Raw genomic sequence first — 12,527 nt, forward strand, 5'->3', positions numbered from 1 at the left:
TTGCGTACTTTTGCGTAGTTTTGGAACATCTTGCTATCAGTCTGATTGACGTTATCGTCTCCATTCAACGCTTTTGAATCGAGCCGATATTGTTTATATTGTTATTTCTCATTCATTTGTTATTCCGTATATAATGAACTTGTTGTCGCCCGCGACTCTGTACGCGCGGAATTAAAAACAAACTTAACAAGTAGGTGCCCTAGGTGTTCTTCCAGACTATGTTCTATATGTAGGCCAAATTTTGTCGAGATCCATTAAGAAGTACTGGAGACCTTCAAACAAAAATCCATATATCCAGCCATCGATTTACATTCGCATATATAATAAGTGTAAGATTCCGTATATAAACATTTTATGAAAAAAAATGTTATTATTATCATTAGGGTAAAAGCGCCGGTTACAGACATCGAAACTTTCTACAGAATTTTTAAGTTCGTAATTTTTCGACTTTCTGTTACTATTTTTTTACTTATTATATTTTAATCCTTATTGTTTGTTACGAATGCATCTATATGTATATCGCCTTAAAAAAAGAAAAACAACATAGTATAGAAGTATCTCAACAGTAGCTCTCTATGGTAAAATATAAATTACTAAAATAAGGACGGTATAGGTTCCTACACAAGGCGACGTAAATCTTCGAAACTAATACTGTATACTTGTGTAACGAGTATTGTGTAGCCCGCGCTCTGTGCACAAAACTACGAATCTTGACATAAAGGTTGCGAGCAACTGGTTTTGGCGACTAAAGCAAAAAAAAATCGCTCATTCCTGTGTACGAGCTTCTATGACTTTGCCTAAGTCGCTTACCGACTAAAATCGCCGGGTTTCCAAAATTTACGCTGTCTGGTGTACGGAGGGCCTTAAGTGAATGCAAATTGTTGACAATGGACGTTTAAAACTTTTATCAGTATCTTGTGTCATAAACAGTTTGTAATCCTCAATGAAATAGGTTTTTTCCCTATAAATTTCGTATTACGAGTTTTTGTCTGTCTGATTCATTTCCTTATTCTTCTGTGTAAATACCACAATCGCAACATTCGCTCGCAAAAAATAAACTATCTGTCTTTGCAATTTTTTCACTTGAAATTCGTGCGAGAGATAACAATGATCTAGTTTGTTCAATGTCAACATTTGTTACATAAAATGTTTTTGACCTGAATTTGAGTTTTCAATTTCATTAGTTACGAATCATATGGATGAATGATATAGTAGAGTTTCATTGCACGAACACGGGTATTTAAAGTTATTATCATCTTTTGTTTTTTTTATAATAAAACGAGTGGCAGAAACACCGAGGTGGTCATCGACGCCCATGGATATCAGCAATGCCAGAGAAACTGCAGGTGCGTAGTCGGCTTTTAAAGACTAGATGTTGTAACTATATAATACTAGCTGTCACCCGCTACTCCGTCCGCGTGGGATTAAAAATAGATGTTGGCCGATTCTCAGACCTACTCAATATGCTCACAAAATTTCATGAGAATCGGTCAAGCCATTTCGGGGGAGTATGGGAACGAAAATTGTGACACGAGAATTTTATACATAAGATGTTACAACATCCAATATATAATAAAATAAAACAGAACAAAACAAAATATATGTATAAGTAAAAATCGCGAGTCCTTTCCACATTCCTTCCATAGCGAATGTCTTAATGTAACATGTTAAAGTGCCAACCATAGTGGGAAAAGACCTTTACATTTTGTTTCGTTTTATTAATTTAGAAGTTTTAGTAATTTAGAATTAATGTAACATGTTACTTTACGGATAAAAAATTTCTAATATCAAACCCATTTTCAAAATTGGTCGAACTATGGAGACAGTAGGTATACAACGCACAATAAAACATCGCCAGTTACTCAGAAATATTACTGTCAGGTTTCATTGCTGATATCCTTAAAAACAAAGAGCGTGTTTTATACAGTCATTATGAAAATGGAAACTCTTTTTGTATTTTTTAAAATTATAAGTATGACATTTTTTTCTTTTGTTTTAATTATTTTTAAGTAACTAAAATAAAGCCATTCGATTAATTTGAATACCTTATTTTGTTTCCATTATTATGTCTTATCCTGGTGCAATTCAACAGTGCGATTATTATGCTTAATAAACCAGTTTGGCTTAAAAAAATATCCTCAATTGCCAATTACTTTCTTTTATAAAACAATTTAAAAATAAAACTTTGTTGTGTCTGCGACTTGTTTTGATGTGAGTAAATAAAAAGACGGCTTAATGAAGCTTACTGTTAGATTTTCTTACTAATATTATTTTCGGATTTAGATTAAGATTTTTACTAAAATCATGGTCACATGGTGAACCTAGGCATGTAGAACAAGTTTAACAGTTACAAAAGCTTACCGTTATTTTATAGAAGAGAGGATGTATATAAAAAAAAACCTATTCCTGTCCTCTCACCATAAATCCAAATATTCCCACCCTTTCCTTATTAGAAGAGAGTATAAATTGGAAGGAAGAATAACCATAATATGATGAAAAAGAGGTTCTACCGGATATGTCAATTTACATGCATGTAAAATATCTAAATTTTAAAGTCTGTTGATATTGATATTATCAACTCTATATCTTTATCTTGAGATCGCCTTTACTTGTGGTCCGATCAATGACTCGGCAAACGTGGATTGCCAAAACAAATAAATATGCAGATATTGTACTTATATGTAGGTATGTATGGAAATAGGAGTACTTTTATTACGTACAAGATTTAAGCCCTCGTTATGCAATAGGAGGCTCTAGATAACGTCAAAAAAGACTTAACTTGACGTGAGTCAGAAGGTTGAGATAAGGAGAAAGTTATTGTTTTTTGTTTGATCGAATTTGAGCTACTTAAAACTGATTGTGTTTTGACTGTCGTGGAACTTGTGGTGGCACATGTTCTCTGTTTTTCAAAACAGAATTTAAGGGATGACAATATGTCTCTGCAGTCGTGACTCATAGTATAGACCGTCATAGTTATTTGTCCCGGTGGTCATAAGTCAAACTAAATTATGATAGTTCACTAGCGCCCTCCTGCCAATGTCAAAAAGTAGCAGTCTTTTGTTTTTTTTGATTAAAAAATGTTTTTGAATTTCGTCTACGAGATACTGAATATCTCCGCAACAAGTCACGCTACATTCTAAATTACGTAGTGATAAATATCTGATATTTCATTGTCGAATGTCGAGATAACATCAATGTTTAGGTCCTTACCTTATCTTGTCTGCTTTAACTATCGTATGTTTTACATATATCATAGCTTATGCCTAAAATGTTACCTACAATGTTTATAAAAGGAAAAATGAAGTAGGTTGTGACCAATAAAATACAGATCGAAGGAATGGAAATGAAAGATGATGGATTATTGTCAAGATGGTTGTAGGACGGGAAATATAGACCGACAAGGCTATTTGACCCGGTGGGTATAAGTCAAACTAATTTAAGATAACTCACTAGCGACCTCTTTTCTATATTAAAAAAGTGTCACAAGGTCTTTTGGTTGGCTCTGTATGCCCATGTATCTTTTACATATTTTGTGATGAAACTAGTCGCGATAGCAGCGCCGCTCATCGGGCCAGATATCCTTGTTTGACTATAAAATGATTCTCGTGCTATTATAAAATAAAAAAGTAAAATAAAAGTCAATAATATTATGATAATAAGTTTCTTGTTCGATTAATGCTAGTTTACAATAAGATTACTTTACCATTTCCTTATGTGATAGAATATTAATTACTTGTATGTTCACAATGTACAATATGTATGTAATTTTTTTTTTGTCTTAAAGTTAAATTCTGAGAACAGTTCGCCGGGCCGCCGGCCGCAAGGGCACTTCGAGATAATTTCGCAGACAATTTACTTAGACGAAATAATATTAATCAGCAATATACTCAACACCATACAAATCACACGACATACACACATACAAACAATTCAAAATTACAATGTAAATAATCTTTAAACCATATTAATGTTTTTGATAATCCACTTGTTATGATAAAACCTACAAACAAACCCGACCTCTTGTAAAGAACCGTTTACACAACACCAAAACGATCAAAAAAGGTTTAACAGATCATCATTTGAGTGACAGATATCTTTGAAGTGGTATTAAGAATTTTAAAGTTATTGGCTCACATCACTATATCGAGTTACAAAATTTACTTATCGTATGTCATTACAACATAGGGCAGGGGTATCGAACCAATGGGAAAACAATGTTTTGGACATATCATCATAAAATTTGCAATGCAGAAACATATGAAATAGGTATTCCATGTCAAGAGAAAAAAAGTAATCCCTACAACAAAATCATAATTATTTAATGTCACGTCTTTGACCTTAACAACTCTTTAGAAAAATGGTACGTTAACAAAAGGTTCGACACCCCTGACATAGGACATTGGGTATAAAACAATTGTTGTACCGTGAAGTTTCACTGCCGTAACACGTTTATTTAAACACTGTTGTCTCTGATTTTTAAAGATATGGTCTTTTATAAGGACATGTGTTACGACAGTGAAAACCAACAGTTAAATTAAATTACAGTATAAACAACAGCTTTTATACATTTTAGAATTTTGTGCGAAAAATATATCACTTACAAATAATATTTAAACCTTTCGATCGCAAAAGTAACTCTATTTATATTTATTGCAAAATTTAAATCTATTTACAATTAAAAATTCTAAATAATATGTTAATAGTAAACAGTTTTTTATATAGTAAATATATATCGAAGTAAAGCATAAAAATTAACATACTTAAGAAAATCATTGAAATCATGTCAAGTTTTGTCCTGTGTACAGAGTTCAAAAGTTCAAATCCGAAGATTAATGTTATTAAACAAAAAAAAAATTCAAAGAAATTTCAACACTACAACCAGCAAAAACATAATATGAATGTTTCTTAACCAAATCTGGTTATATAGTGTATTATATTGCAATTGTAAAATATTAAATTATTTGATTATTCCAAAAACATCCTATCAAAAGCGATTTACAGAATTGAAATAATTTAAATTAACATTATTGCTATTTTAGTGATGCGTGTCCATTAACGTTTATTACTATCAATACAAAAATAACTTATGTGCCATGTTATCAAGTCAGAACATATCCAACGTATTTACCACACAGAGTAGTTTTATGGTTAATTAAGCAGTTGCTTAGTCTAGTTTTATACGAATCAAGGTAAATAGTGGTATGGCCCGCAACAACACATTATTCATGAAAGGGCCAGATAATCCGACCCATCAGAAGACACTCATGAAATGGAAGCAAAACCGTAATTGTTATGTTTAGTGTGCCCTAGGCCTTATTAAGGTTCTCTCGTCCTTTCCATCCCTTCCTTATAAAAGCTGTAAATTTGGCTGATAATGAGCCATAGGAACGGGTAATATTCCCTTTCTGTTCGTCCCCTCCCCGGTAGGCAACACATCTATAAAAATGCGAATGTCTATGGGCAACGATCACTTTACTATGTTAGCAAATTCATGTATCCGAATGCATTAAAATATCTACACTAAGGGTCATCCTGAGTGGCCATTTAACAACTCTGTGTGGCTCAAGTTTTGTTTACTATGTTCTACAAAAAGATTTGATATACATATCTACAATGATTCTTATACTGTATAAAATTTACTTTTTATTACATTCTGTTGGCTTCCAATGTCTGAAAAAAACAAAAAAAAACTGATCTGAAGAAATAATTGAGATCATTTAAGGCTTAACGAAACAAATGGATGCATTTGGAATAAGGACTAACTCATTAAACTACGTAATTATTTCCAAAATAAAAGATAAACATAAAAAAATCATATGTAAATAAAAAGTTAAGTCGTTTTGCTATTGGCCCGCGAAAGCCGAACGTATACAACGCCAATCTATTCGATTTGCACACTTCCTAATGGAAAAATTTGTAACCGTTGGTTTTCACTTCCGAAACACCTGTACGGTGATATATATACCTTATTATTCAGAGGAAATAAAAGAGATGACATTGTAATATTAGATGTACCTATCGTTATTAGAAACCCACGTTAACCACGTAATTTTGGTGAATGCAATGTAAACTAACTTAGAAAATATAAATACAATATTTAATAGCTTTTGGATATTATTTAACAGTGGTAGAGCCCGCTTTAACATCTTCACACGAATTGGCCCGGCTCGCCCGGTGAAAAACCACGACCACACAGAAAACAGGCGTGAAGTGGAAGCAATTCCGCGTTTCGTCTGATGAGTGTGCGTCCCGGAGGCCTAATTTAGTCCTCTTTCCCTTCCATAAAAAGAAAAGGGTGGGAAGTGGAAGTGGACTTTCCGGATGAGAGGATGCAAGGAAAGGTAAGATATTTTCTTTCTGTGCATCCTCTCCTCCGGCGATTAAAGGTAGGCAACGCATATGCGATTGCGTATGTCTATGGGCAACGGTCACTTCGCTATTTCAGCGATTTCGGGTGGCCGCTCGCTCGTTTGCCACCTTATGATATAAAAAAATATATATATTATTTATAGCAAGGTTAGGTATTAGATAGTCCTTATTCCAAATAAGCGATAAAAATTAAAAGTCATCGTCTTATATGTTAACTAAAATATATATTTATAGACAAAAATATTACTAGCATACTATGTAAAATAACTCGTTAAACCTACACAGACTTCTCCATACTATTTAAATTGACAAAAATTAAAACATTATCAACTTTCCTATTTAATACTTTTAATACAATGAACCAAATTGATCAATTTTATTATTTACTTGTACACGCTATTTACATTATTTAGTAATATACTAAATTATGTAGTTTTTGTCTCCGCGGCTACGGGAAATTATGTCACAATCGAGAATTTACAAAATGAAGACGTTGTATAAAAATACTTTTTATCCTAATTGTCGCATTCTTTTTCACAATTTGAATTAAGATTTTAAAGCAAAAAAAACAATTTACAAAAAAAAATTGTTTAGTTCGAAATGATTTTCCATAATTGAAATTAAAACATATCAACACGTTATCTTCTATTCTTTAATTTGCTGCTTGATAAAGATTTGCCTTAAAATAATATCAAAGTTTGTGCGTTACTGAACTATAAGATGCAAGATGCAATGCAATCCTGAAAATTGTTAAGGTTTTAGACACAAAGAGCGATGTTTACACAAAGAAGATATGTTTTAATATTTTTTTATAAGGCAGAGGTCCAAACGATCAACGGAAACAATGAATGCGTAAATTGAAGTAAAATACAAAGAAAATTATTCAAAACATTTTGAAAAAAAAAATAACACTAAGCATAGTTGAATTTTCCACAAAAACACACGGAAACTTTTGCTGGTTACTGTCATCAGTCTTGATAAAAAGAAAACTGAATAATTGTGGCATACCGCAACTCCCGTAAAGGCACCGCAGATAAAAACATTGTGACAAATAACACGTACATACATACAGCTTATTAAAGAATCATAAGTGTGTATATTTTACACAATATTTACATTATCGTCGCATTCGATCAAGCAAGTACTCGAGAGTACATGCCTAGAGTCAGGTATCACAAACATCACGGGTTACTTCACATCAAATTTATTTTAAAAGCACCTTAACACAATTACATACTAGATAATAAACAATTTATCGCTATACCCCATACATACAATATATACATGTGGTATAACAATCAGTTAAGATGCTTATAACCTAAATCTGCGGACGCCGAAAGCGGGGGACTATAAATCTAGAAATAGTGAGTAAAATAACGTGACAAAGAGTTCGATTATGCAATAATAAGTCTCTATGGTCCATTAAAAGTAATAAATGATTTATTCGCGTACACATAAGTGATATAAGTCTAATTTGATAATTATAAAACCTTAAACAATAGCTTAAGCAGTAAAAAATTACATAGCGCCCCTTTCCGCAGAACGCATTTGAGCTTTTATAGAGAGCACACAATAATGCTGTGGTGTTCAAAGGATGGTTACATCGAAGGCAGTTCTTGTTAACTCTACATTCTCATCAATTACAGTCTATATTAACGTATTAAGTTTTTTCATTGATATCTCGGTTAAGCAAATCATGTACTTAGAAACTGGTATAGCTTTCTGATGCACTAGTTGTAAGATTTTCATCTGCCCCAAACTGTAGACGATAAACTTGTAGATGACATTAGAATGTTCATTAAAGTTTTTACGTTTAATTTGGTACTTTAGAGAATGTAGAGGTGGCACTATGAGTGCGCAACGCGGCGGCTGGGTGTAGGGCGGCTGCGGGTCGGGCAGTGCGCGGGGCAAGGGGGCGGCAGCGGCGGGGGCGCCCGGGCCGCGCGCCGTCATACGCCGTCCAGCTGCCGCACGCGCACATCCTGCGACGCGCACATATCCGGCGCGAACGGCAGACACGTAAAGTACGCGCACACCGAGCACTCGTACGCCGGCGCCGCGTAGAACAGCGCAATCAAAGAACACAACATACCCAACGCTGATATTAAACACACCCATACCAATATAATCTTTCTCCGCCTTTCGTACGGACCGAATGTTATAAACGGTAACAACGCATACGAAAGAAGAAAACCAAATACGAAACCGAACACATGCGCGAAATTGTCGATCCATGGTAATAAGCCGAGGAGGAACAACGCCACTGCTAGTCCGACTAGTTTCATAAGAGCGCGTTTAGGATGCTTTAACAAAGGCCACGCACCGATCACTTCCACAATTAAACACGCGAGAAGACCGAAATGAGAACCCGCCGGACCGACCTGAAATGAGAAAACACAGATATAGTACATAGAAACAAAATGTATTAGGTGTTACAAAACTAATGACATACCTCAGCTCGATAAGGTTCGAAAATAGCAGACGCCATATTTCCAGCTACCCCACTACCCAAGTACACCACTGCGATTCTTACAGGACCGGCCATTTTCTCTAGATCTCTCATGAATAGCCATTGGATAGCGAGTGTAGCAGCTAGATGTAATAATCCAGCGTGCACGAACAATGAAGTCCACGCACGATACAACTGGTCTGGTCGACGTCTTCGCATGAATGGTAGCATTCCACAAACATCATCGAGGCACGAAACCTGAAAAAGGTGAAAAACAATTATGTTTCGTTATATTGTTAAACAACACCAGTATCTTATGAATTTGCTGAATGTTTCCTTCACAATTGGCGCTTTAAAGGTTTTACATGATGTCTGCATGTTTGAGTCTGGTTACATTAGCAAAGTAAGATTATAATATTTCACTGCTATGTTTACCTGTGAACACAAAGATGCCTCTTCGTGGAAGTATCCTTTGATGAAGTCGCAATGCTCGCTTGTGGTGATGACACACTGGCCATGGACGCCGATGCAGCAGGGGTGCGCGATGACCTCGCACGCCATGTGCTCCGCCGCGTGCCCAGCTCGCCCTGTCGGTGAACTCCCATCTACTACAGACTTGCGGCAGATTGGCCATTTTGTTATATCGTCCGGCCATTCGTGAGGTGCTATCGATCTCGGAGCTTCGCAAAATCTGGAAATTAATTTAAATTTAACTATGTATAATTTCAACAAATGAAAAGTGGTTCTACGAATTCTACATTTAACGGAGATTGAGTGTGTATGTCAGCGTCAAAACTAAGCTCTTTTCCTTACTACTCTTTAACAAAAGGACATCATTTCAAAGTCGGTCGCTGACCTTAGTTTAAATAATGTTATAGATATTTACAACGGTGATCACTTAACCTTAGATGACCCTGTAGATATAGATTTTATCATCTCTACTTACTTTGGATCCAATCCGCAAACAGATCCCGATATCCGACCGCCTGGACCAGATTCTCCTGATGACCACTTCTTCCACGTTGATATTGTATTCTATGAAGAAAAAAAACATAAATTTGTTTTGTTTCTAAAGCATATTATATAATACAATAAAATCTAAGTATTGGTAACTTATTATTTTTTCATTTACTATTTAGCGATAAATCAACTATTGTAGGCTTTTCAATAAATCTTTATTTTTATCACTATTGCTTAGAAATAAGTAATCTTATAATCAAATAATATAAATATCAATTTCTCACCTTTGCTACCAATCCTCTTATCTTTACGTTTGCATGAAAAATATTCATATTATAAAATCATTTATAAATATATAAAAGTAGGAAATATTAATCAATAATTATAACTAACATTCTTAATATCTGGAGAATATGGAGAAGTGTAAACATTGTCTTTTACAAAACCATTGTACCAAACAAAACAAATCCTTGGGCGGTAAATTTTAATGGATGGATAAAAATGTAAATGGATACGTTATTATTTTGTGCAATGCCAAAAACTATAATCCCATTTGTGCTAATAGGAGGTTCATATTTTTATTATTTCTGTCATCGGTTGTCAGAATTTGAAGAATTATTAGTCACAATATATTGATCTGTGTTTTTTATCGTAATAATCTTAAAGTTGACATTTATAAACAATTTTATCTATATCTAACTCCTTTAGTTCTCTAGTGGCTATAGCGTAGATGTAGCTGATAATTTCTAGTACTAACTAGTAAGAATTTCAAGGTTACAATTCAGATTTATTGTAACTAAGTCCTCAATCGCGTTGCCCGATTGCGGAAAAGTTTATCTGAATTGATACAATGTCGCAGTACTTGTTACTAACCAATCTTTAATATAATTTCTTACTATCGTTAACTGACTGAACTGTAGAAGAACAAGGATATGCGTATAATGTTGAATACACTGGTCTAGTCTTTGCAAATATATCGCTTGATGTCTCTTCACTTCTAATAGTCGAAGATTAAAAGTTAACCACGGCCGAATATATTGTTACACTTTTGATTCTTTAGCTGTAGAAACCCACTGTTGTGTCATATATTCAAACCAAAAATGTTTACTAACAAATACAATAATACCTGTATAAATAAGGCCCAACAGTATTCTGTTGAAGACAAGTTAGATAATAATTAACGGGTCGAGTTAGCAGATCCGATTATATTTTCTAATTCTTCTTTGTTGTAATAGACGAAAAGAATTGTATTATTTTTACCGAACAATCAGCTTTAGAAGACTGCACGCAACCGGAATCATCGTTACGTATGCAACACGCTGTGTCCCGCTCCCTCCTCGCAGATGCCGCTATCGCTCGCGCTATCCTCGCGTCTCGCCGCATGCACGGCGCAAACTTAGCTCCTAAATGTATGAGATCTGCCGCCCTCGGTCCCAACCAGAATGACGCCGGTTCCTCCCACTCCACCTGGAAACGAATTGTTTTTCAAAATTATTATTACCAATCGTTAGAAGTGTCAATAGCCTAATAGTTTAGAATAAGGATTATGGATCCACTGGTTATAATTTTGAATCCCATCATCCGACTATTGTCATGCACTGTATTGATAAAACTTCTAGCATATTTAGAATGGTTACAAGAAATATTAGTTAATTAACAAAACCGAATACTAAGACAAAAAAATCCTACTATCCAATAAAATCGTCCGAAGAACCTACATCATTCGGTAATGATAAAAAAAATTGTAGAATCGTCTCTGTCTTATAGATTTCTATTACACCTTATTCTGTTAACATTCGCTTCCTTGTACTTTCTCATGATATGATCGATTCATTCTATTTGTATAATATGTTCAGACAAGAAACTGTCATGTGTTTCAGAGTTAACGGCTTACATTAATTGATCTACAATCTCACCTATGTAACACGCTGCCAGCATACGTAAGATATTATTCCATTTAAACACAATCTATGCTCTGTAGGATTGATTGAAGCAAAACCTATTGTTAATCTTGGCAGGAATATATTCCAGCATACCAATATATCACGTTACGTAGTGTGTTTAGAATTAAGACAATGTAACCTTGTTCACAACGTATTGGTCGATGCAAATTACTTATTTGTTAATAGCAATCACTACATCTTAGAGCATGAATAAACACGTGATGTCTTAGCTCGTAAAAATCATATAATATTAATATACCATTCACAATTTTACTATTCTTTAAGGTAAATTTAACCTGTTCGATATTACTATAAAAAGAAATTTATTTTCCAACGTCAACATTAATAAATTTTACAGCTGCCCAACTATTCCAATATCACCGTAAATAGCAAAGTTATTCACTACTCAAGGCGGACTGAATTCGTTAAGCTTGAAAGTTACGAAACAATAAAAGCTCACGGACCCCGAATACTTGACATCGTCGGTCCCTTTGCGGTCAGTCGAGCTTAAAAGATGGCGACTCGTAGATGACTTGCTAAGCGACAAAAAGTACACAAAAGAACCGAGTACAAAGCGTGTGTGACCTACTTACATTCCAGACTCGTTCATTAATAATCTTACTTTGTAGCTTTTGAATGCGTCATAATGAATATTCGTAACTTTAGCGTGTTTAATTGCAGATTACGATGACTGGCATATATTTGAATCGGCAGGTCACAGACGTGTTATTAAGTTGAATAATAACAAATAATAACTTTGTCATTTTTTTTAAGTTTACTACCAGACTTGGTAGAGGGTGTTTTGT

At 34.3% G+C, this 12,527-nt stretch overlaps 1 protein-coding gene across 1 annotated transcript in view; it reads right to left on the reverse strand.

Moving 5' to 3' along the window:
• Positions 1-6,516: 6,516 nt before the first annotated feature.
• Positions 6,517-12,527, reverse strand: part of rho-5 (rhomboid-5) — a 106,473-nt gene continuing 100,462 nt past the window's right edge. The window contains exons 7-12 of the mRNA XM_013314095.1: positions 11,039-11,245; positions 10,063-10,083; positions 9,765-9,853; positions 9,254-9,509; positions 8,822-9,076; positions 6,517-8,750 (exon numbers count right to left, since the gene is read on the reverse strand). Coding sequence (XP_013169549.1) covers positions 8,319-8,750; positions 8,822-9,076; positions 9,254-9,509; positions 9,765-9,853; positions 10,063-10,083; positions 11,039-11,245 — 1,260 coding nt within the window. The 3' untranslated portion in view covers positions 6,517-8,318. The remainder of the gene's footprint in view (positions 8,751-8,821; positions 9,077-9,253; positions 9,510-9,764; positions 9,854-10,062; positions 10,084-11,038; positions 11,246-12,527) is intronic.

The sequence above is a fragment of the Papilio xuthus genome, unplaced genomic scaffold (assembly GCF_000836235.2).
Source record: "Papilio xuthus unplaced genomic scaffold, Pxut_1.1 DF827542.1, whole genome shotgun sequence".
Classification (NCBI taxonomy): domain Eukaryota; kingdom Metazoa; phylum Arthropoda; class Insecta; order Lepidoptera; family Papilionidae; genus Papilio; species Papilio xuthus.